The following is a 27,536-nucleotide window of genomic DNA, read 5'->3' as shown; positions in this document are numbered from 1 at the left end:
GGACGGGCACGCCCATCTACATGCATGCAGCTCTATTTAGGCCAATCGCAATGCATGCTAGAATAGAGTAAGACTAAGAGGTAGAGCTATGTTATTGTCACTCTTATTTTTGTTTCTGCTGCAAAGAGCAGCTCATTCTCAATATTTCTCCTTTCAAAGGTCTGGCAATCTCGCAGGACTGCAAGTTGACTCCACTGGGAGAACATTCCTTGCTGCAAGAAACTACCTGTATAGACTGAATGCACAGCTAATACAAGAGGAGAGAGTTTATCTAGGAGCTACTGTCATTACCGAAGGACTGGCCCTGAGTTCTACTGGGATGTTGGTGGTGTGTTTAGAGGATCTCTCTTGCTCTGTCTACAATACAAGCAACCTCAGTGCTGGTCCTATCAGGAGTGTCAGTAATGCTATAATAGTTTCAGCAGATCAGTACTTTGGGGACTTTGGAGCAGCTTTGTTTATGTCAGGAGACACTTTCTATACTGGAACACTGATTGAAGATGATGAATATGTACTGAGAATGGTGCTGCAACAATTCGGAGAGGGGTTCAAAAGATCTTCCGACAACAATCCGTCAGGCACACGCAATGAACTGGTTGTTGAGGATATTACAGATTTTTTTGAACGATACTTCCATGCATACGGTGGTTTTGTGAGTGGTGGATTTGCCTACTATGTTGTCGCCGATATCCAACCTGCTGATGCACGAGCTGTAAGACTATTACGTGTTTGCAACATGCCTGATTGTGGAGGACAAAGTACCTGTGGAGTGACTGCTTTGTATGAACTGGGGTTCGATTGCGGCTTTCAGTCTGTCAATGGATTAACTGATGTGTGTGCAGTGTCATTAGTGGATGACTTCAGTGGAATATCTGGACCCACTGCTGTGATAACTATTTGCTCTATCAATACTATGACTAATTCTATTTGTCTGGTCAATATCACTGCTGCCAATGAAGCTATGGACGCTAAATATGACTCTTGTATTGTATCACGCACTGCTGGGGAAGAAATTGATTTAGCATGGCGAACAGATTCCTCAGAAAGCTGCGATACTCTGCCTCAGCCTCAGGTTTGTACTGCACGGCATTATTATACTACTATAGCACTTCACACGCACTTGCACTCTTCATTTTCCAGATACCTGTCAACAGATGTGACACACCCAGTCCAGTCGGCCTTCTCATCCCAAATGGTGGTATTGACCTAATAGCACCAGTTCGTATCAACTTCGGAGACAGCCTTGTCCCTACTTCTTCAGTAGCTGTGAAGGTGGAGCAGTTTTCCTTCATGTTTGTTGCAACCCGTGATAGTAGGATACTAGGAGTAAGTGCTGGATGGTTGAGTCAGTTAGTGTGCATGTAAATAATAGCATTGTTTTTCACAGTATGATGTCAGTGGTACATCTACCCTGGATGCTGATAGTTCATTCTACAATCAGTCAGTGACCTCTCTTGTGTATCATTTGTTATGGCAGGAGGGACTGAACTACATCACAGCAGCCACTACAGACGCTGTGAGTTAATGCTTGCATGTATAATTATGTTCTACCCTATCCATTTTACCTCCCCCTCTGAAGGTGTTCCAAGTACCCATAGAGAAGTGCTCCCAGCGTATAGACTGTACCAGTTGTACTAATGACCTCAACCCGCTGTGTGGGTGGTGTGTGGTGGAGAACAAGTGCTCTCGTCACACGCACTGTCAGAACTCCAGTCTCTCCATTAGATGGACACAGGACAATTCCAACTGTTTTACTGCTGCTACTGTGGAGCCTATGCAACTCGTGCTTGAGATTCTTACTACTGAGGTAAGGCTTGTAGTGTGTTGTGTCTGACATCATAAACTGACCCCAACAGCTCACAGTGACTCTGACCTCTCCCGGCCTGCCTAACCCTCTTCCTGGAGAGAACATCTCCTGTCATCTGACCGACAATGAAGGACACTTCCCACCCATCATAGTAACAGCTGTTGAGGTCACTCCAGGAACAGTGTTCAGTTGTGATATTCAAGGACTGGTACCTGACTATCCTGGAATGGCTGCAACCTTTAACCTGGGCTTTCAGAGCTCTTTATTCAATGAGCCATTTGATATCACCAACCAAGCCATTACCATCTACAATTGTTCAGCAGGAGAAAGGTATATCCATCCATTTTGAGATATTAATAATTCAGAACAAGTATAAGCTCATAAATTATACATCTCCCCACAAATCAATGATCACAATTGTTATTTTATGTGTGTATCGCTAGTAGTCAATCTTTAGTGTCGTTGCCAGGCCGAGTTTTCACTTGAATGGGCGAACAACAAGGCCTGGGATATAGATAGATGTGTCTGCATGGGCGTGTCTGTGGTAATATAGTAAACTGCATGTGTAGTAAAACATACATATATTTTTACTGAAAATACAGCTGAAGAAATAATAACTAGGTATACGCACACGCATGATTATCCTCGCGCAGAAGTTGTATTTAAGTACTATTTTAAGAAAGAAGGAGAGTATATAGACTTGCTAGAGAGTACGTACGTATAGAGAATGAGATTTGGCCTGGATATAATTATGAAATAGCAAATATATAATATAATTATGGTTAGAATCAGTCTCTCAAGAACTCCGCTATAATTATTATCTCTTTCCAAGAGTCGTTGTTGGCTTTGTTCATGTGAGACTCTTATATAGCTTAGCTGCTACAGCTAGCTCTTCCAGCTAGTATGTAGCTTTTATTCTCCGAATAATTATGCCAATAGTAGATCAGTTTGTAGGTAATAAAGATTCACTGAATGTAGCCACACCCAATTCCGTATTCCTAAAGCGTGACATTTCTGAGCATGACATACATAATACGGTTTTCTGAGATACGATGCAGTATTAGTTGCCTCGCGCTAAAGCGCTTGGCAACTATAGCTATATCTAGATAATTATGTCCAGGTAGATATAGCGCTAAAATTTATTGTTCCAAGTTCATTGTCTGCAACAATTTACATACATATGCACGTACATGCAGTATATATAATTATAGGCAACCACATAAAACGTCCCTTCTTTCACACTGGAGTGGACAGCTTGGGCTTGATGCTCAATGACCTACTAATTTACGATTTGACAGTGGCGTAGGCAGAAGGGGAGCTGAGGGGCTAGAGCCCCCCCCCCTTTTGTGCTTTATCAATTCCAACTCAGCTTGAATCACCGCGATCTGCACTGTACTACATGCTTAGTTACTAGAATAATGTCATTGAATGAAAATGTGGGCAGGGCCATCTAATGCGCATGCTGACTGCTGAGGAAAAGTTATGACTTTTTTTTAGGTGTTATGCTCTGGCCCTGCTCAACTGATTTGAGCCCTGCCCTTCTCAAAATCCTGGCTACGCCACTGTTTGATACAGCTTTATAGCTACTATACCACCTAGATCTAGTACTTAGCTAGCCTCGATCCTAGGCCAAACTTCCCGTGGTTACATACCCCTCGGCTCCGCCTCGGAGTAACCACGGTAGCAGAGGATATATGGGTGCATATCCTCCTCTTAGGTGTGGTATATCCTATACACAATCAGTTTTACTGGTCATTGGAATTCGCCAACTGAAAAAGAGTGAATTCCAACCATGCCCAGATACAATCTTCCCCAAACCTAGTTTATAACCTAGCATTATTTTACACTAAAGTGTGCATGCTCAGATTCACTCAAAGTAAGTGTGCAATACGCGACAAAAATCGTGAATTACAGTGTAGAAACAACGAGGTAAAATGATGTAACTATTATGTTTATCATGTTTGCCAGACTATAAAAATTATGTTATCAAATCAAGAACATCGTCTTAAAATAATTATAGGGAGAACACGATATTATGTCTTTAAATGTATAATAGCTGTAGGGATTGCCTTGGGCTGAATAGTCCGTGTGGATGGTGTAACCTCAACAAGCAGTGCAGTGGAACATCAGTTCCTTGCAGGAATGTATCTCACTTCCTACAGGTGAGCTCATGGTGACCTATGACTCACTCTATACATCCTCTGTACAGGTGTCTGGAGGCAATGACTTCACTGCTGAGTGCCCCCTGTTGGACACGCCCCCCTCTGGTGAGTATACTCAACCAGTGAGGGTGGCCCAGGACCTTCGACTGACCACTAGGAACCTCATACCAACCGTGAGTCACATGACACATGCATCTGATTGTTCCATAGTTTATCTCTCCATTAGACGGATGGCTTTGAGTACTCTTGTGTTGTGAATGGAGTTAGTCTGACAGCTCAGTATGAGAACGAGAGCTCAATCCTGTGTACAGTGGGCAATGGACAAGTGAGTACTAATTTGTAATGGTTGGCTTATGTGATTGAATTATCCAGTGGAATGAAGAGGATCACTTGTACTGTTTGTCACAATAGATACTTGCACACAATTGTGTGACTGATTAACATGTACATGAATGTTGCAAGTTCCGCTGTACATGTGCTAATGCGCCTCGGCATTTTGCTTCGCTCCAGAATTTTATAGAGTATGTAGAATAACTAGGACTGTATAATGTGTATTACGAAATTATTTTTTTCATTGAAATAATAGTAATACACAAAAATGTCCTAGGACAATATATCCAAATATGGAAGAGGAGCTTAAGTCTCACAATGACTGCTGCATCTTTCTTGCATAAAGCTAAGAGAACATGGCTAGAAGCTTAGGCATTGCAATATTCGTAACAGTTAGCTAGGACAGACACAGACACAGTCAGTATTCTTCGTGCGGCTATACACTGATTGAATTATCCAGTGGAATGAAGAGGATCACTTGTACTGTTTGTCACAATAAATACTTGCACATAATTATGTGGCTGATTAACATGTACATAAATGTTGCAAGTTCCGCTGTACATGTGCTAATGCGCCTCGGCATGTTTTGTTTCGCTCCAAAATTTACGGTGTATAGAATAGGACAGTGAGTTTGCATAATGCGTATGAAATAAATGTCCATTTTCAATTAAGTTGTTTATAAGAAACAAAATTAGAGCAAGAGTATATAATTATAGAAGTCGCACAATAATTATAGGGCTGATGAATGCTTCTGGCATCAAACTAGAAGAGCATGGCTATATATAATTATAGTTGTTTTTGTTGCATTGCAATATCCGTAACACTGAGTTAGCAGACACAGTCAGTATTCCTCGTATATATACGTAGAATAATGCACACAGCAAGTACCGTATATGCTCGATCAGAAGCCGCACTCAAATAGTAGCCTCCCTTGCTAGTAAAATATCGATGTAATAATTATTATAGCCACTCTCAAATAGTAGCCTCAGTGAACTTTGACTGTAGGATTTCTGCACGTGGCAGCAAACAAAATAATACTAGCAGCTAGCTACGTACATGTACGTAGCTTCAAGTAGCAGCTTGTCAGTGCTTCATAAAGACTTTCTCATGACAGAGTTCAAGTTTATGCAGGTGAAAACAACTTTTGATGACAAACTAAATTATCTGGAGTTAATAAACGTGGCTCTTGAACAGTGGCCTCTCTTGTTGTAGCCTCCTCTTCCAGCAAATAGTTAGCCTCGATTCAAGGCCGATTAAAATACGGCCTGGTACCTATTGCAGGGGTGATAGTGCGCATGCGCTTCAAATTACCCAGAATATGGGTAATCGTACTACGAACGTAAAACCTTAGTAAATTACACAGGAAATTAGTCCGTTTACTAAAAATATGTTCCGTAATACTTATCTCTATGACTGAGTTCTGTAAAGCTGTGGCTTATGCCGTCTATTGCGTTGATCTAGAAGGCTTGAACACTAGTTTTAAGACAGAAGAGGCTCTCATCTACGTCTAGGATGGTCCTATAGCCGGGTTGTCTTCGCAAGTAGCAGTTTGAGGCACTATACACTTCCCATAGCCTGTACAGATCCAAGGTAAGACATTCTGACCATACAACCGTCATAGAGGTAGATGAGAGCCTCTTTTGGCTTCAGACTAGTGTGAAAGCCTTCTGAAACAACGCAATAGAGAGCTAAGCTGATGTACAAAGATAGAAAATAGATGAGAGAAAGAAAAAGGGGATTCCCCAGATTCTGGAGAATAAACTAACACATGCGCACTATCACCCCTGCAATAGGTACCAGGCCGTATTTTAATCGGCCTTGAATCGAGGCTAGCAAATAGTATATATAGCCGCGGCTCCTGATCAAGCATAGGTACTTGAAACACATTCCCTATTAAATAATAGCAAGCATAATTGTACTAATTGTACATACTGACGATTTCGTTTACAGCTCACACTTTCCCCTAGTGTTGGAAGTGTCACTGTGGTTGTTATGGTAACCTGGACGGGGAATGACATCAACCACACACTGAGCAACACCATGCAACAATTCTCAGGTACCATTATACCGTAATTATTTGGAGAGTTTGGATATACGCTTCCAGATATCTTATTACTAGAATATTTTGTTGGTGAAAACTTTTGCGAATGAAATTAGCAGAAAATCTTTGCGATCTAACTATTGCGTTCTGGCAAAGATCGTGTGTATTTACTATAATAGGTTTTGTGTAGCTGTTGAGCTCTTATCTTGGTGTAGAGGGATTCTAGACAGGCTAGACAAACTAGCTAGAGACAGGCTCCTAGCTATAGGCAACAACAACTAATTATAGACAAATTGACTTCACAGTGTAGCTTAACCAAATTCTTAGATTGAGAAGCAAAACATCAACTGACAATACAGGGTAAAACGAAGTTAAAGTGAAGTGAGGCGAAAAAGGTAAACAAAACCTTAAATACGTGGAGCAGGGCCCCAGAGGCTCGCACAACAACAAAGGGAGAAAGTGGAGCACTAACAATGAGAATTGTTAGAGAAGAGTATGATATCAACATCAACATCAAATCATGGTTAAGGTAGTAGTAAATATTAGGTGTTAATAAGGTTCTAATAAATGTTAATTTAAAGTAAGGTACATTGAGCGTGAACAGTAGCGATTTGATCAACCCTCGCAAAGTTCGCATCTATCAACACATTCTAGTAACACCGTAGTCGTCTAGATAATATACTAGTTTACCCTGCACCCACACACATGCAGTGACGTTGTATGATTGTCGTGACGTGGCCAGTGAATATTCGGAATGTGTTGCAGTCAGAATGGGGTCAGAGTTCGCATGTGGGTGGTGTGGGGGTAGTTGTGAGGTGATGCAAGAATGCTCCAATACTTTCATTACTGAGGGGAACAATCCTCCTGCCCCTGTCATCAACTCATTCACTCCAATGTCGGGTAAGAATGCAGTGAGCGTATAGATCATTTCTACGTACATACTGTGATTGTCAACATGTTGTGTATTCAATACTTGCATCACTAAGCCTTTTAAACTGGATATTATGTTTTATGAGCATGCTAGTATATATGCTAATTCACAACTCACTATATGAGGATATAAAAAAAACTGCATGCAGGTCACTCTATATATAATTCTAACCTCCACAGGACCAGTTGAGGGTGGTACAGCAATCACTGTGATGGGCACTGACTTCGGAGGAACTTTTGTCGACGTTCAGACCTCCACTCTTACATTAGGAGGCGTGGCTTGCACTCCCCTCATCACTGGTTACATACCATGGCACCAGTTTGTCTGTGAGACTACCATATTTTCAATTGGAGGGCCCAAAGACTTCTCTCTGACCATTGACTCTAGATTAGCCGTTGTAAATGGTGGCTCCTTCACTGCGGTGGAACCTACTGTCAGCAGTGTGACTCCGACCCTTGGATCTATGGATGGGGGAACTGCAGTGGTCGTGATGGGGACTGCACTGGACGTGGGTAATCAGGAGGACACTAGAGTCTCTCTGGAGATTAGTGGGTCAAACTACGTCTGCAACATATCGTGAGTGATGAGTAGCTATTGACAAGGCTCAAACTTTCCCAGCAGGTCTATCCAGTCTCAAGAGATTCATTGCAGGACCTCAGCAGCAAACCTCACCTCCGCTGCATTGGTGGTAGTGTCCATTGATGCAGCTAGAGTCAGCAATCCAGGAGTCGTCTTCAGTTATCGTAACAACCCTAATGTGACTGCTGTGTTTCCTAGCAACACCATTCCTAGTGGAGGCATTACACTGACATTTACTGGAGTGAATTTGGACGTGGTACAACTGATTGTTTTGGAAGTCTACCACCAGCCAATGTTGGCTCCCCTGGTAAGCTACCGTATAGCGGGTAATTTTAGATGGTTACAAATTCTTAATTGCAGCTACATGTACTTGTAGCTTATTATGCCTCGGTGTACATGCGCAGGCGAGGTATACGGTACATCTAGTGTGTTTGTGTGTCTGTGTGTGTGTGTGTGCCTGTGTGTGTAGACTTTTACAGCTGCTCAAGGTTCAATGAAGTGTAAGTAAGAGTTTCTATTGGCTTCTAGTCATGTTTTCTTGGATTTGTATTTGTGGATTTGCAAAACTAAAGCTTCGTTCTCTAGTTTTGCTTACTTGGAATGCCTTTTCAGAAGAGTCCGTAGCAAAACTTGTTCACTGAGTGTTGCTACTAGTTAGTTCTGCACTAGAACGCTATTATAGCTATTGGTAGCTGCAAGAGTGAGAAGAGAGCTGCAAGGCTCTGCTGACTTGCACCCATTAATTTTAGACTCGAACTTTTGGCATTGATCGTTTTAACAACAATCATTGTCGATCATTACCCACTCCTTTAGTTTCCTGAGTGATCTTGATTATGCATGCATGCAGCAAAATGATAATTATAATCAATGTGTGTATAAAAGCTAGCTAGTAGTTAGTAGCTTTATGTAGCTTTGGCACCTCCACCGAGGCATCAGTACCCACGGTGTGCACTCATTCAAGATGCTTTCCTCAACAATATTATTATACTGTACATGATGCACTGTCCCTCCCCTACAGAGGAGCAACTGCAGTGTTGTGGACAATACCACCATCACATGCTTGACTCCTAGTCTGACAACAACCTCACTGACCCCATTGGACTATGCCCTACTGTTTGATGATGTCCCACTCATTACACAAGCACGCCTCCCTATCAGCGTCCAATCAGATCCCTCTAATTTTAGACTAAATAGTTCTCAAGAGGTCACCAGTGGCACAGAGACGCTCATACGCATTGTGGTATGTATTATTAGCTAGTACACTGACCCTATACTGTTACTGTGTGTGTATCCAGGGTGATAATCTTGACTCAGTGGAGACCAGTGAAATAGGAGTGATCGTGGGAGGGGAGGAGTGTACCAAGACACTCAGTAATTCAAGTGTTAGAGGGAGTGTTATATTCTGTACCGCCCCCTTGGATCCCCCAGGAGGGGAAAACCCAGCCATCATTCAAGTGACTATTAAACTGTATAATAGCTAAATTGTGTTACTGTCCCTCCAGGTGAACGTTGGGAGCAACATCTCTCAATTATTGGACCAGCAACTGACCTACACAAGTCCTGTGACTGCAGTTCCACTGGAGATCATCATCCCAACTGTTTTGGGGGTTATTGTGATGATTGTGTGTGTAATGCTGATCATTTTTGTTCGTTTCTATCTGAACTCTCGGAAGAAGATCGTGTCAATTGCTATGCATGAACAGATAATGGAAATCGTGGCTAATACGTAATAATTATAGTCTATTCTATAGCTGTTCAATCATCTTATTCATTGTTACAGGAGAACACGGGAGGACATATTTCCTATGGATGGTAATACTGCACTTGTTGGTAAGTTTAGTTTTATATTATAGCTTGCACCGAATATTCACTGACCCACAGAATCGGAGCTCAATGAGATTGCTGAGTCCATCCCAGACTCAATCAAAATACCAGCCTCCATATTGAAGCTCTCCAGTACTGCAATAGGACAAGGTAAAAGAAAGATGTGCAAATAATTATGGGCTGTCACTACTACTGTACAGGTGAATTTGGCATTGTGTACAAGGGCGTCCTAACAGACTGGAACAATATACCTATTCAAGGGGTGGCCGTGAAGACACTAAAAGGTACATATATACTTCTCCCTACAATTATAACCTCAGTTCTTCATGTCATTGTCTGCCCTACAGGTCTGTTTTCGCTGTCGGATGTTCAGAGCATGGTGTGTGAGGTGAATAAGATGCAAGACTTTGACCATCCTCACGTCATGTCCCTGATAGGGGTGTGTGTCGATGCTGGCCCCGGCATTGCTATAGTGATGCCATATATGGCCAACGGGAGCCTCATTGGATATCTCAAGAGAGAGAGGAGCAGCCTTGAGTTGGACGATGACTGTGAGATTGATCAGGTAGGTATATAGCTAGTTGAACTAAAGTATCTCAGTATCTAGATATGAAAGTAAAGTACGCATATAGCTAAGTTATTATTATGAACCTAAATTGTTTGCATGCAACAGAAAGGTGGGTGGGGCTGATTATATAGTGTGTGTAGTTATGAGGGAGGTGAAAGGTGCACACTACACTCTACCGTGGTCAGGATTAGTTACCCAATTTATTCTTGGACAGCTTAACCAGCTGCACCCTTAGATCTCCCCCAATTTAACATTCTTTTCTCCCTTGACCATAACAGTTCGTAGATCACACTGCATGTACTATCATCAAGGTATACTAATATCATACTGCACTGTAGTACATAATATACACATGTTCTGTATAATGGCTATAGTCCATAGACACTGTTTCGGAGGTATCTATGGGATTTAGATACTAGTGCGCATGAGCAAACCTTGCCTCGATGCTTGACTACAATAGATAGGTGTACTAAGTAAGTTGCAGGTATACTAAATCCCATAGTGCACCTACTCTGAGGAACTTTTCCATTGTACTTCCCACTTCCCATGTGCATGTACTTCGCATGTAGATCTTATCAACTAGTGTCTAAAGTCTATTTGCGTTGAGTTCGGTCCCGGAAATTATGTGGTAAATTATGGCTTTATTTATGCTTCATGACTGCATGTGGTGGAGGACGATTGGGACTTCTACATGGAAAATACTAACTTTTAACTGGTTGAAGCTCTCTAGCTCTACAGCATATAATTATAGATATATAATTATAGAAGTGCTTTTTAACAAGGAATCCAATGGTATATGAAACTCCTGAATTTCAGTGAAGTATAACAAAGTTATGACAACTTTATGAAGGTCGAACTCAATACAAATATACTTTACATGCGTTTAAAGTGTACTAAACACCTGTAAAACTGATACTTGAGAAATGAGCAAGTGATCAATAGCTAGTATTCATTTGAGCGTTATGGGGATAGTCTCATTATAGGACATGGTAGTGAGCTTACCAACACTGTGTGAGGAAGCTCTTGCCATTTTCTACAGATTCTAGAAGTGAGGAAACTGCTACTAAAGATGTGCCATCAGATAGCACTGGGAATGGCCTACTTGGCCGAGCAGAATTTTGTCCATCGCGACCTTGCAGCAAGAAACTGTATGTGAGTGAACCATCGATTGTATGCTGTGTGTACATGCAGAGAAACAAGCAAAATACTTAAAGCTCCTTGTTTCTCATCAGCCATTTCACACTCTATCAAGCGCACGGGGTATAATTACAAGTATAATTATATATGATTATCAGATAACTATTGCAAAGGCTTGTAACAGCATCACTCTAATTATATGTATTGACTTGACAAACTGCATGCGGACTGTTGCATGTACAGAAAGATATATCATAATTGTTTTAGTGTGATTGTCATCTTGTACATTCCTATAGGCTGGACTCGGGAGGGAGTATCAGGGTGGGGGACTTTGGTCTGGCTGAGGACGTCTATGCTAGTGGCTACTTCAGACAGAACGACCGAGCCAATGTGAAGCTTCCCTACAAATGGATGGCCTTGGAGAGTCTCAACGATGCCATCTTCACAGAGAAAACTGATGTGGTGAGTCAGTAGTCAGTATAATTATACATGGTATATAGGCCTCTAGATGATAATGATCCCCAGAATTATTGTTGTTAGTATTAACTGTCCATATGCCCAGTGGTCGTATGGTGTGACTGTGTGGGAGATCTTCAGTGGAGGAGAGACCCCTTACCCTGCGGTGGACCCACACTCCCTCATCCAGCTGCTGGGAGAAGGGCGGAGACTAGAGAGACCTCTCACTGCAGCCTGTGCCACCGAGATGTGAGTATACACTCTGAGTTCAGTATATATTGTATGCAGTGAGTTTTGTTATCAAGCAAGCCACACCTTTGTATAAGGCAATATTGCCTATGTGACCCTCCCCTGTGGATAAACTTATTCATCATAATTATACTTTGAAAGCAGCTGGAAATCTGGGTAGAAGAGCTATAGGGCTGCATGTTATTTGATTGAGTGAATTGACTGTACACATTTCCCCGGCCATTATCCTCACACAGTTCGGAACTGATGTCTCAGTGTTGGAGGGAGGATCCAGAGGAGAGGCCAACTTTCTCACAATTGTCCGCCATTGTGGAGAGGCTACTGACATCCATTTCTGGCTACACTGAGTTTGGTATGGTGCTACTGAATACCATTCAAGAAGCGGAGCAGCTTAGTAAGTGTATATAGCTAAAAACTAGTACGCTACTATAGCTACAAATATCATAATTATTATTGTACCTATCTATACTTAGTGCATGTATGAAAAAATGTTGTTAGTTTATATTCCCTTTACTACAGAATGTGACAATGTACCCACACCCACTGAAGACACTAATCGCTATGTAGAAGGCTCGCCAGGCCACCCTCTATAGCATTCAAAAACAGAATGTACAAAGAATTTACTGCAACAGACAATATAATATTGCTATAATTATAGCCTTTAGTTCATGAGGTTAAAGATTGAATTGTTGTTCCCTGTATACCACTATTTATAATAATTATATTGATATAGTGTGTATATAATTATAACCAGCTGCTTTAATCTTTATTAGCATCATACATGCATGTATACACATGCATGCCTATATACATGCAATGTTTGCCATCTGTCCTTATGCCACGGAAGCCACAAAGGCTAGCCGCGCCTTGTTGACAAATAGGAGTGCTCGTACTCATCTACTATGGCATGGCTCCGCTGTTGATTGATTTTCTCACATGCAGCTACATTCTGCAATACAATGTATTTGTATAGTGCTCGCTCCAGCATTGGTCACACTTTCAAAGCACTCCTATCAATTAGTGGACCTGGCTACCTCCGAACTGCTAATAGGTTAAACTAATAAGTACACTGTATGCTTATTTTTTCTGTACTGCCCTCCATAAAATAACTAGGTATATGCACACGCATTATTAGCCTCGCGCAGAGTTGTATCAATTTTAGGAGAAAGAAGGGAGTATTCAATTCAATATCAGCATTAAGAATGGTGTATATAATTATAGTACTGACCTAGAAATGCTGATAGCCAACCAGTAGAAAAAAAAGAAAAAAAAAGTAGAAACAGGTTGGCCATGAATGTTGCAACATTTGTTGCATGGGCACTTGAAATGGAAGGTGCAAGGAACGTTTGAGTCGAAATTGCTGAGGAGGTGTTGCCATGCAGAGGAGATTCTTCAATGTGGCTTTGATAGTGCTGCTCGTGAGGTTCATGTTGATTGGTAGGCTATTCCATAATCTTGGGACACAATTTTAAGAAAAATGTCTGAGAGTGTTTGTACGTGAGTATACATGTGATTTAATCTATGATTGTCCAGAGGATTTGGTGTAGCCTGCAGTTGGTATGATATAATCCAAAATATCGTATCTTGGAGTTTGGTTTTTAGAGTTTATTTACAACGTGATGTCTGCCAGTTCTATAGATCTAGATGGTACATGCATGAGAGGGAGGATATTGAGTCCTTCTTTGTATATAGGTTAGCAGTGATAGACCTTAGCCAATTGAATGAACTTTGTCGTTCAAGTAGACTTGCTAGAGAGTATAGAGAATGATCGAGATTTATGAAATAGCAAATACATATACATTTTGGTTAGAATCTATGGAGGGCCATTTGGGTCAAAAATAAGGGAATATAAACTCTTGTCAACATACGCTCAGACAACACAGGCTCATGCAGGTAACACATGCTCATAAGACGCGCTCAGGCAACGTGCTTAGAAGACACACTCAGGCAACGCGCTCAGAAGACATGCTCAGAAGACGCGCTCAGACAATACACAGTTAGAAAGTGTTGTTAGTGGTTTTGTAACTGCTGCTGTCATGCGTAGGGTACAAGCTTTTTGGTTTTGTGATATTATGTTGTAGGGGAGACTTTAGCTACCCGGCAAAAGCACTTAAATCTTGTGGCTCTGCCTCTTCAATGATTCGTAGGTTCCTGTGTCTGATAATTATTTTGTTTATTTTGTTGGAGGCTATGTTGTTAATATAGGTAGACCTATTGTCGGGTGAAAAATCAGCTTGTTTCTACGGTGGCCCTGAGCGCTACTAGAAGTTCACCTTAGCTACTTGATAGTTTGTTTCGCCCATCTGTTCTCCTCCGGCAGCTGTCTGATTATATACGTTCTGTCTGATAATTGACTCTACCACTCCTCAGACAAGACACATGCACAGAGACTCTTGAGGCGCCGCCTACAGCAGGTCAGAGCAGCTCAGATGAGAACCTTTTGAGCCTGAGATCACACAGGCATGCCTGCAGGAAACATTAGGTCCAGCATTCGATTGAGCAAAGTCTCTATAAGGATACTACCAACTTAGAATGTGTACAAAGGAAAGCCACAAGATCTATTCTCATGGATGTATTGTTTTTGGTGAAATGTTTTCAGCACCACGATGTCAATCCAACCACAGTGATAAGCTTTGCTACATTCTTAACATCATCCACATGAGAGCTGGCACAAATGCATAGTTGCAAGCTCGAAGTTTAATACACCAGGACGACTGCTGTAAAAAACTTTTACCACAATCGAATAGCACATGTCTGGAACGCCATACCTCCGAAGGTAATCAATATTGCAGAGCTGTGGGCGAGGAACAAGAAAAATTACCTCTGGAAGCAATTCACACCTTTTCAACTTTCTCTACTTTTTATAACTCCTGCCCAACTCTATTTTCATTTATGACATTTTGTTTCTCATGCAAGACATTTCATTCATCTCAGTCATTTCATTTTGAAAACACGTTATTGTATTTTCACTGCATATGCTTGAGGTGCCAATTTATTAGCCATATTTTCTCTTGTAGCCCTGATGTGCCAATTTATGACAGTTAAACCCCACTACATGGCAAAAGTGTAGTAGGTGGGAAATATGAAACCAGTTAATTTCCTGTTTTGATACATCACATCCTAAGGCTTGTTTAATTTCACTGATCATCACCACATACATAGCTCTCTTGATACCACCAATCATCTCCATAGATTGAACACAACATGTATACTTACTTTTCTGTTATAGCAATAATAGTATCAATTTCTACTCGAGTGCAAGGACAAAGTGCTTGCAGTGCATCCAATGAAGGTGATGGTCAGTTCAATGGCCTTTGTAAATGTGATGGCAAGTGCGAATTATTTGGAGATTGTTGTGAATCTACTCCAAATACTATTACGCCACTTGGATTTGTATGTCGCTCTATATATCCTGACAACAGAATCGAGCCACACGTCAATGAATTGTTTTGGATGGTCTCGAGTTGCCCCAGCAGTTGGTCCACTGATGACGCCACCCACCCAAGTATTAGTGAGGGACAACTGTGTCTCTTTGAACAACTCTCTCCCTCCGATTACAGATATCAATACTGGAATGGTTTATGCCAACGAGTTTTGTGCCATCTGCAATAGAGCTCAAGGATTTGCAGTATGGTAACCCAACCTTGCCTGTACCAGTTACGTGTATGAACAACTTGCTGCAGTAGGAATCCAACAGTTGCTTGCAATGGATCCCACAATTTTCCAAACACAATGCCAAACCTGCTCATACCAAGCACCCAGTCTCACCTCTATTCTCAGACCAAGGCCCTGCTTCCCCTCAATATCAAGTTGCTTAGATCTCTCTAGTTTGGAAGTTCTAACTGGAGAAGAACTAAGTGAAGAAATGTATACTGCAATGATTAAGACATGTGAAAATGGACCGTATGATATTGTGATGGCTAAATCTGGAACTCTGTATAGAAACCAGAACTGTGCAGTATGTAATGGGGAACATATTTATGCATGTCTTGACTCATCAACAAGAACTGAAATACCTCAAGAATGTGCACCAGCTAACTCCACAACTGAGCCTCCTGTGCGCCCCTCCATCCCACCTAGACCGCTTGGACGACCACCACCACCACTACCACCAACCAATAATGGTATTCCCTTCACGATAACACTTAGTAACTTGGGAGGTGGACAGGTACAAGTGTCAGTAATGACAGAGATGGTGACAGTGACTGTAGATTGCCCTGATGGAGAAGCTGCTTTGGGGCTGGAGTGTAGACCTACCCTCTGTCCTGAAGGCTACATTGAAAATGGAGGTCGTTGTGCTTTTCTGATTGGGAGCTCTGCTAACACTACAACACAGTGTTTGAGTGGCTTTGTGGTATTAAACGCATCGGATTATGTCTTCATAATTGACAATGACACTCTGCTGTACAATGGTCAGCAGGTGCTTATGATTGTTGAGTTTGACCTTACTGGACAGCCAGTAGTTTGTAAACAACTCACTATTTTGGAGAATTTTTTGACTGTCCTAGTGGTTTGGTTGCGCTTAACAATTCAGAATTTACGGATTTGGGTAACAACACAATTGTGTATGAAGAAGAATTTTTCAGTATTGTTGAATATGATGACTATGGCAGACCAGTTATTTGTCCTCCAAATGGCACTACAATTGTTAGTGTGACTATATACTCCTATCCTGAAGGTTACTTTATTCTCACATACATTGGGTGTTCTTTGTCTGTTATTGGTAGTGCAATAGTTTTGCTAACATGCATGGAATATTCAAGAGCCTCCAAACCTTACCTAGCTTGATCCTTATGAACATTTCTGCTGCTATTCTAGTGAACAATATTTTCATTATTATTGGTGGACCTGTTACTCGAGCATTTCCCAACATAGAACTCTGTAAAAGTGTTGCAATTTGCCTTCATTTTTTCTTCTTGTCACAGTTTTCATGGATGACCATCATGTCATTTCAGATGGCAAGAACATTCTATCAAGCAAATAAAATGAATTTCGACTTTAAATAAAAGCAAAAGGGAGTATTTGGTGTGTATTTTATTGTTGGTTGGAGTGTACCTCTTGCTATTACCGTCACATCAATTCTTGTTGACTTCATAACTGAAGATCTTGTCTTGTATGGTGTGTTGGAGATGGTCGGTTGGGATCAATCACTTCAAATCAGCAATTGTTGCATTCATTGTGCCTCTGGTGATATCTCTCATTGTCAACATGGTATTTTTTATTGTAGTTACTGTATACCTCTGTCTTGCAGCTCAATCAAGCTCAAAACTGGACAAAAACATGATCTCCTTTCTTCCGTGTGAACGCTGCTGTGTTTCCAGTAACTGGACTGACTTGGGTGTTTGGTTTCATTGCATTGCTTGCTGGCACTAACTGGGCCTGGTATCCTTTTATCCTCTTAAACAGTACTCAAGGTTTTGTAATATTTGTTGCCTTTCTGTTAACAAAACGTGTATTGGCTCTTTACTGGAATCTTCTAGTTTGCCGCTCAACCCTTGATACAACCAAGCCAAGCAAGTAAGAGTACAACTGGAAGTCGATCAGCAGTCACTCTCGAAAGAACACTAGATCATATGTCTACAAAAATTAGCTTCAATGTTTATCAACTCCTTTGAACATTCACCCCATTAAAATTAAATATTCAGCACTCCACATAATTTATATACCTTAAAGTGACATATTTTTGCGAGTATTACTATTTCTGCGAATGAGAGTAGAATTGCAAAAACGTGTACTCGCAGATAATTGTAAAATGCAGTGAATCTCATTAAAACCACTTGCGAGTACATAGAAACGCTATGAATAACATTAATTTCACAACTGGAGCGGAGCTCGATCTCCTGATACTTTTGGGTCTCCAAATATACTAATGTTTTCATGGCACACCCACTTTCGATACGGCGTATATCCAAGATTTATAATACCAGCAAAATGAGCTAAACAGTGAAATGAAAACAAATGTACCTGTGAAAATATGTCACCTTAATTGATGTCTCCCCTTTTTTGTTCTCCAACAGCTGTAACTTAATAGCTGTGATCTGATCTAGGGCCATCTGATGCTCATTACTGATGAGGAAAAGTGATGAACTTCAGCGCCTATGCTTTTTTGCCCCAAGATGGAGTGCATAACATAACGACCCTAAAAAAAAAATGCTTCTACAATCTGAGCCCCCTTTCCAAAAAATCCTGGCTACGCATCGTATAGATCTACCTTGCTTGCGCATGCGCACCGAGGCATAACTATACTGGCCACAAAATAATATTAAGAGGGAGGGGCTGCTACTTTAAACTGTCTGACATTCCTGTGCATGGGTAGAACAATTCTGCAGACTGTGACATCTCTAGTCTAGAGCTGTCACAGTCTGTATAATTATTCTCTAGAGTCTATGATAAGAATGGCTATGCTAGATCTAGTATAATAAGAGCAGCTTCATTGTTCAGTGCTAAAGAAAAGGATATGTTTATAGTAGCTCTCTTTGCCCTCAGGCTGTTTCTGCTGCAAGGAGCAGCTTATTCTCAATCTCAATCATTCTCCTTTGATATCCCTATTAATATCCCAGGACTGCGAGTGGACTCCACTGGGAGAACATTCCTTGCTGCAGACAACTACCTGTATAGACTGAATGCTCAGCTAATACAAGAGGAGAGAGTTGATCTAGGAGCTAATGTCATCAACCAAGGGCTTGCCCTGAGCTCTACTGGGATGTTGGTGGTGTGTTTAGAGGATCTCTCTTGCTCTGTGTACAATGCAAGCAACCTCAATGCTGGTCCTATCAGGAATGTTAGTAATGCTATAGCAGATCCTGACTATTTAGGAGCAGCTATCTTTACATCAGGAGACACTTTCTACACTGGAGAATCAGTAGTAACTGTTGCAGGAGGACAGAGAATGGTACTGCAGCAATTCGGAGATGATTTCAATAGATCATCCAACAACAATCCATCTGGTACACGCAATGAACTGGTTTTTGGAATTAGTGACTTTAGACGACAATTCTATGCATTTGGTGGTTTTATGAGTGGTAGATTTGCCTACTATGTTGTCGTCGACTATCAACCTGCTGATGCACGAGCTATAAGACTGTTACGTGTTTGCAACATGCCTGATTGTGGAGGCCCAAGTACCTGTGGAGTGACTGCTCTGTATGAACTGGGAATCAATTGTGGCATTCAAACGATCACTGAAGGGACTCATGTGTGTGGAGTGTCATTAGTGGAGGACTTCAGTGGGATATCTGGACCCACTGCTGTGATAACTATTTGCTATGACATTACTAACTCTATTTGTGTGGTCAATATCACTGCTGTCAATGAAGCTATGGACGCTAAATATGACTCTTGTATTGTGTCACGCACTGTTGGAGAAGAAATTAGTTTAGCATGGAGAACAGGCTCAGATAACTGCTCTACCTTGTCGCAGCCTCAGGTTAGATTCAATTCTGATCTACTTCTAACATAATCATTTTTCTAGATAACTGTGGACAGATGTGATACACCCAGTCCAGTCGGCCTTCTCATCCCAAATGGTGGTATTGACATAATAGCACCAGTTCGTATCAATTTTAAAGTCATCCTTATCCCTGTTGCTTCAGTAGCTGTGAAGGTGGAGCGGTTTTCCTTTGTGTTTGTTGCAACTGATTATCATTGGATATTAGGAGTAAGTGCTGCATGATTGAGTCAGCTATATACACATGTACTGCAGTGGCATGTCTAACAAGGGGCTTTGCTAACATAACTGATCAGCTCTATCGAATTCTATAATGCAAACTACATTGGCTCGTGTTACAAGTCATGACCACGCTCAATATTGAGCGTGGTCATGAGTTGGTAATGTATTGCAGTGACACTTCTCTCTGTCATCTAATTAATGTGGGAGTAAAACATTTCTGTCCCGTTGTTCACCAGTATACCCTTGAACATCCCCCACTTCAATTTCTAGAAACGCCCCCGTATGTATATAATAATGGCCTTGTTTATCTCCACAGTACGATGTCAGTGGTACGTCGACCCTGGGTACTTCTAGCTATTTCTACAGTCAGCGAGTGAGATATGATGTAATGGTACCGGTATATCATTTGTCATGGCAGGAGGGACTGAACTACATCACAGCAGTCACTCCAGACTCAGTGAGTGAATGCTGGTATGGTCTACCATATCCATTATTCCCTCATCTCAAGGTATTCCAAGTACCCATAGAGGAGTGTTCCCAGCGTATAGACTGTACCAGTTGTACCAATGACCTCAACCCACTGTGTGGGTGGTGTGTGGTGGAGAACAAGTGCTCCCGTCAGACGCAGTGTCAGAACTCTAATCTCACCAGTAGATGGACACAATACAATACAAACTGTTTTATTGCTGCTACTGTGGAGCCTATACAACTTGCGCTTGACCCTACGATTCTTACTAATGAGGTAAGGTTTGTGTAGTTGTGTCTGACATTACAATCTGACCTCACAGTTCACGGTGACCCTGACCTCTCCCGGCCTGCTTAATCTCCTGCCTGGAGAGAGGTTCTACTGTCATCTGGAAGACAGTGAAGAACGTTTCCCACCAATCATAGTACCAGCTGTTGAGGTCACTCCAGGAACAGTGTTCAGTTGTGATGTTGAAGGACTGGTACCTGACTATTCAGGAGTGATTGCAACCATCAACCTGGGCTTTCAAAGTTCTCTGTTTAATGAGCCATTTGATATTACCAACCAAGTACTCACCATCTATAGGTGCTTAGCAGTGGAAAGGTATGCTATATTCAGTTTCAGAGTACCTACCTACACATGATTATCAACTCTCCCATGACAGATTATTCATTTTTAATCATAGATCTAGCTTTGGTTTTTCAAAACTGACTCTCTTCCCTATATATATTCTACAGCTGTAAGGATTGCCTGGGACTGAACAGTCCGTGTGGATGGTGTAACCTCAACAAGAAGTGCAGTGGCTCATCGGCTCTTTGCAGAAATGCATCTCACTTCCTAAAGGTGAGCTCAATAACCACGGTGACTTGTGACTCTATACATCCCCTGTACAGGTGTCTGGAGGCAACAACTTTGCTGCCGAGTGCCCCTTGTTGGACATACCCCCCTCTGGTGGATACACTCAACCAGTAAGGGTGGCCCAGGATCTTCGATTGGCCACCAGGAACCTCATACCTGCCGTGAGTCACATGACACATGTATCTGATTGTTTCATAGTTTTTCTCCATTAGACGGATGGCTTTGAGTACTATTGTGTTGTGAATGGAGTTAGTCTGACAGCTCAGTATGAGAACGAGAACTCCATCCTGTGTACAGTGGGCAGTGGACAAGTGAGTGTTGCTAACAATAATATTATGCAGGATGTTTACTTTACTAATGTAGCTTGTGATTGTACTAGTGTAATTATGAATACGTTTACACATGCATCACTGTGGTATACATAACTTGTGTTGCTTACAAATTGCATGACGTTTACTTTTCTAATGGAGCATGTTTTATTGTACATACTTGTACACATGCCTGATTGGCTTGTATATACTGGACGATTTCTGTGTACAGCTCACACTTTCTGCTGGAATCGGCAGTTCTCCTGTGGTTGTCATGGTAATCTGGACGGGAAATGACGTCAACCACGTACTGAACAACACCATGCAACAAATTTCAGGTGCCATTATAATTATTTGTTAACCATTTGGATTAACATTTCCAGATTGTAACAAATAATAATAGTGTTTGCGTTATTTCTGTTCCCCCCCCACGCACACAGTGACGCTGTATGATTGTTGTGATTTGGCCAGTGGATGTTCGGAATGCATTGCAGTCAGAATGGGTTCAGAGTTCGCATGTGGGTGGTGTGGGGGTAGTTGTGAGGTGAGGCAAGAGTGCTCTAATACTTTCATTACTGAGGGGGACAATTGTCCTGCCTCTGTCATCAACTCATTCATTCCAATGTCAGGTAAAATCTAGGTGAAATAGCACTTCTCTTGTCACTATAGTATTGAAGATATACAATGTTCTGCTCACATAATTATAGTGTATATCAAAGTAGTGTATTTTCTGACTGACTATTTTATACATTGCAGCTAAGTAAACCTATACACATACATAGGACCAGCTGAGGGTGGTACAACAATCACTGTGATGGGCACTGACCTCGGAGTAACCTTTGCTGATATTCAGAACTCCACTCTTACATTAGGAGGCGTGGCCTGCACTCCCCTCATCACTGGTTATATACCATGGCAGCAGTTTGTCTGTCAGACCACTAATTTTGTAACAGAAGGGTCTAAAGAATTCTCTCTGACCATTGGCTCTAGAATAGCCATTGTACACGCTGGCTCCTTCACTGCAGTGGATCCTACTGTCAACAGTGTAACTCCGACCTTTGGACCCATGGCCGGGGGAACCAAAGTGGTTGTAAATGGAACTGGACTGAACGTGGGTAATCAAGAGGATACTAGAGTCTCTCTAGAAATCAACGGATCAAACTACGTCTGCAATATATTGTAAGTGCATGGCTAAATAACTGTATATACCCTTTCCTCATCGTAAGTGACTATTAAATTAGCTGGTGCTCAAACTTTTCCCTGCAGATCTATCGAGTCTCAAGAGATTCGGTGCAGGACCTCAGCAGGAAACCTCACCTCCGCTGCATTAGTGGTGGTATCCATTGATGCTGCCAGAGTCAGCAATCCAGGAGTGGTCTTCAGTTATCGTAACAACCCTAATGTGACTGCCGTGTTTCCTAGCAACACCATTCCTAGTGGAGGCATCACACTGACCTTTACTGGAGTGAACTTGGATGTGGTACAACAGCCTGTATTGGAGGTCTACCAGCCGATGGGGGCTCCTCCAGCAACTACCGAACAACATCATGTAATTTTCGACTTTTTTGTGAATAAAATTTTTGCAGTGAGCATTTTACAGAGAGCAACAAGTTCCACCTGTCAAAAATATGTATCGTAAATAATTAAAAATACAATTTTTGGGGGACTGAGCATCATTCCAGGAAAATTGTTATTATGTCATGACGGTATTACATAGTGTACTTACTCTCCTACAGAGGAGCACCTGCAGTATTGTGGACAATACCACCATCAAATGCTCAACTCCTAATCTAACAACAACCTCACTGACCCCATTGGACTATGCCCTGATGTTTGATGATGTCCCACTCACCACACACGCAAGCCTTCCCATCAGCGTCCAATCAGATCCCTCCAATTTTCGGCTGGAGGGTTCGCAAGAGGTCACCAGTGGTACAGCGACTCTCATACGCATTGTGGTATACGTTTTATCCTGTATACTGACCATACTGTTACCGTGTGTGTATCCAGGGTGATAATCTCGACTCAGTGGAGACCAGTGAGATACAAGTGATCGTGGGAGGGGAGGAGTGTGTCAAGACACCCAGTAATTCAAGAGGGAGCGAATTTATCTGTACTGCCCCCTTGGAGACTCCAGGAGAGGAAAACCCAGCTATTATACGAGTTGAGTAAAACTATATAACTTAACTGTGTTACTGTGCTATTTAGGTGAACGTTGGGAGCAACATCGCTCAAGTATTGGACCAGCGACTGACCTACATAGTTCTTGTGGTGGAGATTCCTACGGTGGAGGTTCTTGAAGCGGCAGTTCCCCTGGAGGTCATCATCCCGAGTGTTTTGGGGGGGGCTGTAGTGGTAGTGTGTGTAGTGCTGATCATTTTTGTCTGTTTTTGTCTGAACTCGAGAAAGAAGACCGTGTCTATTGCTATGCATGAACAGATGATGGAGCTCGTGGCTAATAGGTAATTACCGTATGGCAGGTATATTTCGAGGGTATAAATGTTCGTGGTTTTCGCTGATCAAGCATCTACTGCAAACATTTGTACCCACGAATTTATCAATGCATCTATTCCATGAAAATTAAATCCGCGAAAACCTTCTATTAGCTATAGCATATAGTAGCAATGACTGTTTCTAACGGGTCATTCCGCGAAAGTATATACTCTCGAAATAATATACCCGTTATACTGTATAATACTTATAGTCCAGCTGTCATATATTGTTACAGGAGAACACAGGAGGAAATATTACCTGTGGATGGCAATACTGCACTCGTTAGTAAGTTTCTATGATTTTTATACATCCATGCATGCAGTCTTAGCCTCGATTCCCGGCCGCTTGAATGCAGTCTATATACTATATTCACTGACTTATAATTATATACAGAATCAGAACTTGTTGAGATTGCCGAGTCCATCCCAGACTCATTCAAAATACCAGCCTCCATATTGAAGCTCTCCAGTACTGCAATTGGACAAGGTAAAGAAAGATGTGCATTACAATTAATTTATGGAATATCACTATACAGGTGAATTTGGCGTTGTGTATAAGGGAGTCCTGACAGACTGGAACAAAGTTCCTATGCAGGGGGTGGCCGTGAAGACACTAAAAGGTTAACATTATGTCATAACTTGATACACTTAGTCTGTTGTCAGCCATGCACTAATTATCTGTGTATTAATATTATATATGGGTAATTCAAATTTCCTGCCCCCTGTAAAGATTACCATTTCTGCAATTATATAACATGCAACATTTCTAATGAGTCCAGAGTCAGAGTAGGTACAATACGAGTACCTCGATTCAGCTTGGTCACGTGCAAAATTCAATGTTAAAGTCATTGTTGCATGTGACTAATTAACTCAATTTTTGCCTATATAATCAAGGTACTCGTGTTGAACCTCCTCTGGTCCAGAGTTAGTTAATCATTGTCTACCCTACAGGTCTGTTCTCGTTGTCGGATGTTCAGAGCATGGTGTGTGAGGTGAACAAGATGCAAGACTTTGACCATCCTCACGTCATGTCCCTGATTGGGGTATGTCTTGATGCTGGCCCCGGTGTTGCCATAGTGATGCCATATATGGCCAACGGCAGCCTCATTAGCTATCTCAAAAAAGAAAGGAGCAGCCTTGAGTTGGACGAAGACTGTGAGATTGATCAGGTGTGTGGTAGAGGTCTATATGTGTGTATATACATGCATGCAGCACGTTATTTTCGTTGTTGCAAATTTTTATATATGAAGTTTACTATTTTGTAATGGTGATAATAATAGTCTCATTAGGAGATATGTGATTGGTGCATGAGATTCTGTAGGAAGATGTTGCCATTTTCTACACAGATTCTGGAAGTAAGGAAACTGCTACTAAAGATGTGTCGCCAGATAGCACTAGGAATGGCCTACTTGGCCGAGCAGAAGTTTGTTCATCGCGACCTTGCAGCCAGAAACTGCATGTGAGTGGACCATCGACAGTGTGTACGAGTAGTCATTGTGAATACATATAATTATAGCCATATATATTATAGATGAGTCATTACTATAATTATGTATCCATGGGCATTGATAGTGTAAACAGCATCACTAGTGTACATGATTGTCTCAGTGTGGTTTCATCTTGTACATTACAATAGGCTGGACTCGGGAGGGGGTATCAGGGTGGGGGACTTTGGTCTGGCTGAGGACGTCTATGCTAGTGGCTACTTCAGACAGAACGACCGAGCCAATGTGAAGCTGCCCTACAAATGGATGGCCTTGGAGAGTCTCAATGATGCTATCTTCACAGAGAAAACTGATGTGGTGAGTCAGAGCAGTATGGTAGACCTAAGGTCACAATACCCCTCAGGTATTGCAACTAGCGATATTAATTGTTCCTTCTTGTCCATGTGCCCAGTGGTCATACGGTGTGACTGTGTGGGAGATCTTCAATGCAGGACGGACTCCCTACCCTGCCATGGACCCACACTCCCTCATCAAGCTGCTAGGAGAAGGACGGAGACTAGAGAGACCTCTCAATGCAGCCTGTGCCACTGAGATGTGAGTGTACTCTCTGAGTTGATTAGTATCAGTTGCAAATACTATTATTTAAGCAAATCCCCTTGTGCTTTGTTGTTGGTTGTGGGGGCCTGCAGATAGACTAGAACTGGCTGCATTCTCCTTAATTGGGGGTTTTAGTATTGTTTTGGCCCAACTGTACATCCCCTTATCCTCAAAGCTCTGAATTGATGCGTCGGTGTTGGAAGAAAGATTCAAAGGAGAGGCCAACCTTCTTACAATTGTCCACCACTGTGGAAAGGCTACTGACATCCATTTCTGGCTACACTGAGCTCGGTATGGTGCTACTGAATACTATTCAAGAAACAGAGCAGCTCAGTAAGTGTATAAAATTAGCTTTAATGATCGGTCTTGTAATGGTTGTATTATAGTACTAAGGTATTAGTTTGACCCTTGTTTTGTCGTAGGTCTTACTGTTAATACATGTTACTTGTACAGTAGCACTATGTAGCAAAAAATACTGTACGTTTTCTGTTTCAGAGTACCGCTATATATATACTATAGTAGCTGTATGATATGCCCATGCATAAGTATCATTAAACCGGAGTCTTATATAGTACGTTTAAACATGTCATTATTATGTCATCATCTAATATTTGGACCCATGTAATAGTTCATTTTTACTGCAGAATGTGACGATGAACCCGTACTTACTGATCACGAAGACGCTCATCGCTATGTCGACCCTCCGTCAAGTTATCCTCTAACAATTAAGAACAGCGGAGCATCATACAATTTATAACTATGCAATAAAATTAGTTATGAGGTAATGGCCGTCCTCTGCATGTACAGTATTATAGTAACAGTTATAGCATAAAATTTAATTATAACTGTAATACAACTCCAGCTGCATATTGTGAATTTTGGGGTACAATTTACTTATTTACAACATATACCTGTTATCGCGTAGCTTATATTCTGCAATTGTTGTTTTCCTTTTAATGTCTGCCATATTTTTAAGTACATATATAATAGTGATCATAATTATAAGTGTTTCAAAATAACAAGCATAATTATGTCAGTATATAATAGACAAACAGAAGATAATAGATATCGTATCAATAATACACTGCAACAGCAATCAGTACGTACTTTTGTTGGTGTAAATGTTCCTATAAACTACACATGCATGCGTGTATAGTTAAATATTTCGTATTCTATGGATAATGAATGTTTGAGCTCATTTCTGGAGATAGATCTACAATCTCCCACGGGAATTAATGTCTTTCAAATTCAAGGCTAGACTAATCAATCTATGAGTCATCATTGAATGGGCTATTCTCTTAACAGTGTTTCTGCTGCAAGGAGCAGCTCACAGTCATTCCAGATCAGTCAATCGCCCAGGACTGCAAGTGGACTCCATAATTATAATTATGCAGACAGTCTTTTGCTTTGAAACATTCGTTTGTGCCTATTTTTTCCTAAAAATATGCTATAGCAAATTCCACCAAGGCCTAGCTACCAAGCACTGCCTTAACATGAGTATGACAGTTTTAGTAAATCAAAGAACTGTACAAAAAGAGCACATTGCTGTGTTTATTATGCCTCGGTGCGCATGCGCAAGCGAGGTATACGGTAGTGTGTTTGTGTGTGTGTGTGTGT

General features: G+C 41.5%; 3 protein-coding genes across 3 annotated transcripts; all 3 read left to right on the top strand.

The window, feature by feature from the left end:
- Positions 1–50: 50 nt before the first annotated feature.
- LOC135345504 (plexin-B1-like) lies at positions 51–9,580 on the top strand. Its single transcript, XM_064542920.1, has 15 exons — positions 51–67; positions 127–1,072; positions 1,141–1,326; positions 1,388–1,516; positions 1,580–1,807; positions 1,857–2,137; positions 3,864–3,969; positions 4,017–4,217; positions 6,250–6,355; positions 7,052–7,240; positions 7,451–7,847; positions 7,893–8,157; positions 8,869–9,090; positions 9,146–9,304; positions 9,353–9,580. Exons 1-15 carry the CDS (start codon positions 51–53, stop codon positions 9,578–9,580), a joined length of 3,660 nt encoding a protein of 1,219 aa, XP_064398990.1.
- Positions 9,581–10,050: 470 nt separating this feature from the next.
- Positions 10,051–12,088, top strand: LOC135345297 (tyrosine-protein kinase receptor UFO-like). The gene is made up of 4 exons (XM_064542730.1): positions 10,051–10,239; positions 11,282–11,394; positions 11,676–11,841; positions 11,942–12,088. Exons 1-4 carry the CDS (start codon positions 10,051–10,053, stop codon positions 12,086–12,088), a joined length of 615 nt encoding a protein of 204 aa, XP_064398800.1.
- Positions 12,089–18,427: 6,339 nt separating this feature from the next.
- LOC135345194 (plexin-A2-like) lies at positions 18,428–26,876 on the top strand. The gene is made up of 24 exons (XM_064542562.1): positions 18,428–19,510; positions 19,556–19,741; positions 20,070–20,210; positions 20,262–20,495; positions 20,542–20,822; positions 20,957–21,062; positions 21,113–21,238; positions 21,290–21,388; positions 21,618–21,723; positions 21,826–22,014; positions 22,168–22,564; positions 22,652–22,934; positions 23,122–23,343; positions 23,396–23,548; positions 23,594–23,847; positions 24,114–24,163; positions 24,272–24,364; positions 24,414–24,497; positions 24,829–25,046; positions 25,224–25,336; positions 25,514–25,679; positions 25,774–25,916; positions 26,095–26,252; positions 26,564–26,876. Exons 1-24 carry the CDS (start codon positions 18,542–18,544, stop codon positions 26,674–26,676), a joined length of 4,884 nt encoding a protein of 1,627 aa, XP_064398632.1. The 5' UTR covers positions 18,428–18,541; the 3' UTR covers positions 26,677–26,876.
- Positions 26,877–27,536: the final 660 nt, after the last annotated feature.

This window comes from Halichondria panicea, chromosome 12 (genome assembly GCF_963675165.1).
Source record: "Halichondria panicea chromosome 12, odHalPani1.1, whole genome shotgun sequence".
In the NCBI taxonomy this organism is placed as follows: domain Eukaryota; kingdom Metazoa; phylum Porifera; class Demospongiae; order Suberitida; family Halichondriidae; genus Halichondria; species Halichondria panicea.
The sequence above is the reverse complement of the archived record's forward strand: the minus strand, read 5'-3'. Positions and strand labels throughout refer to the sequence as shown.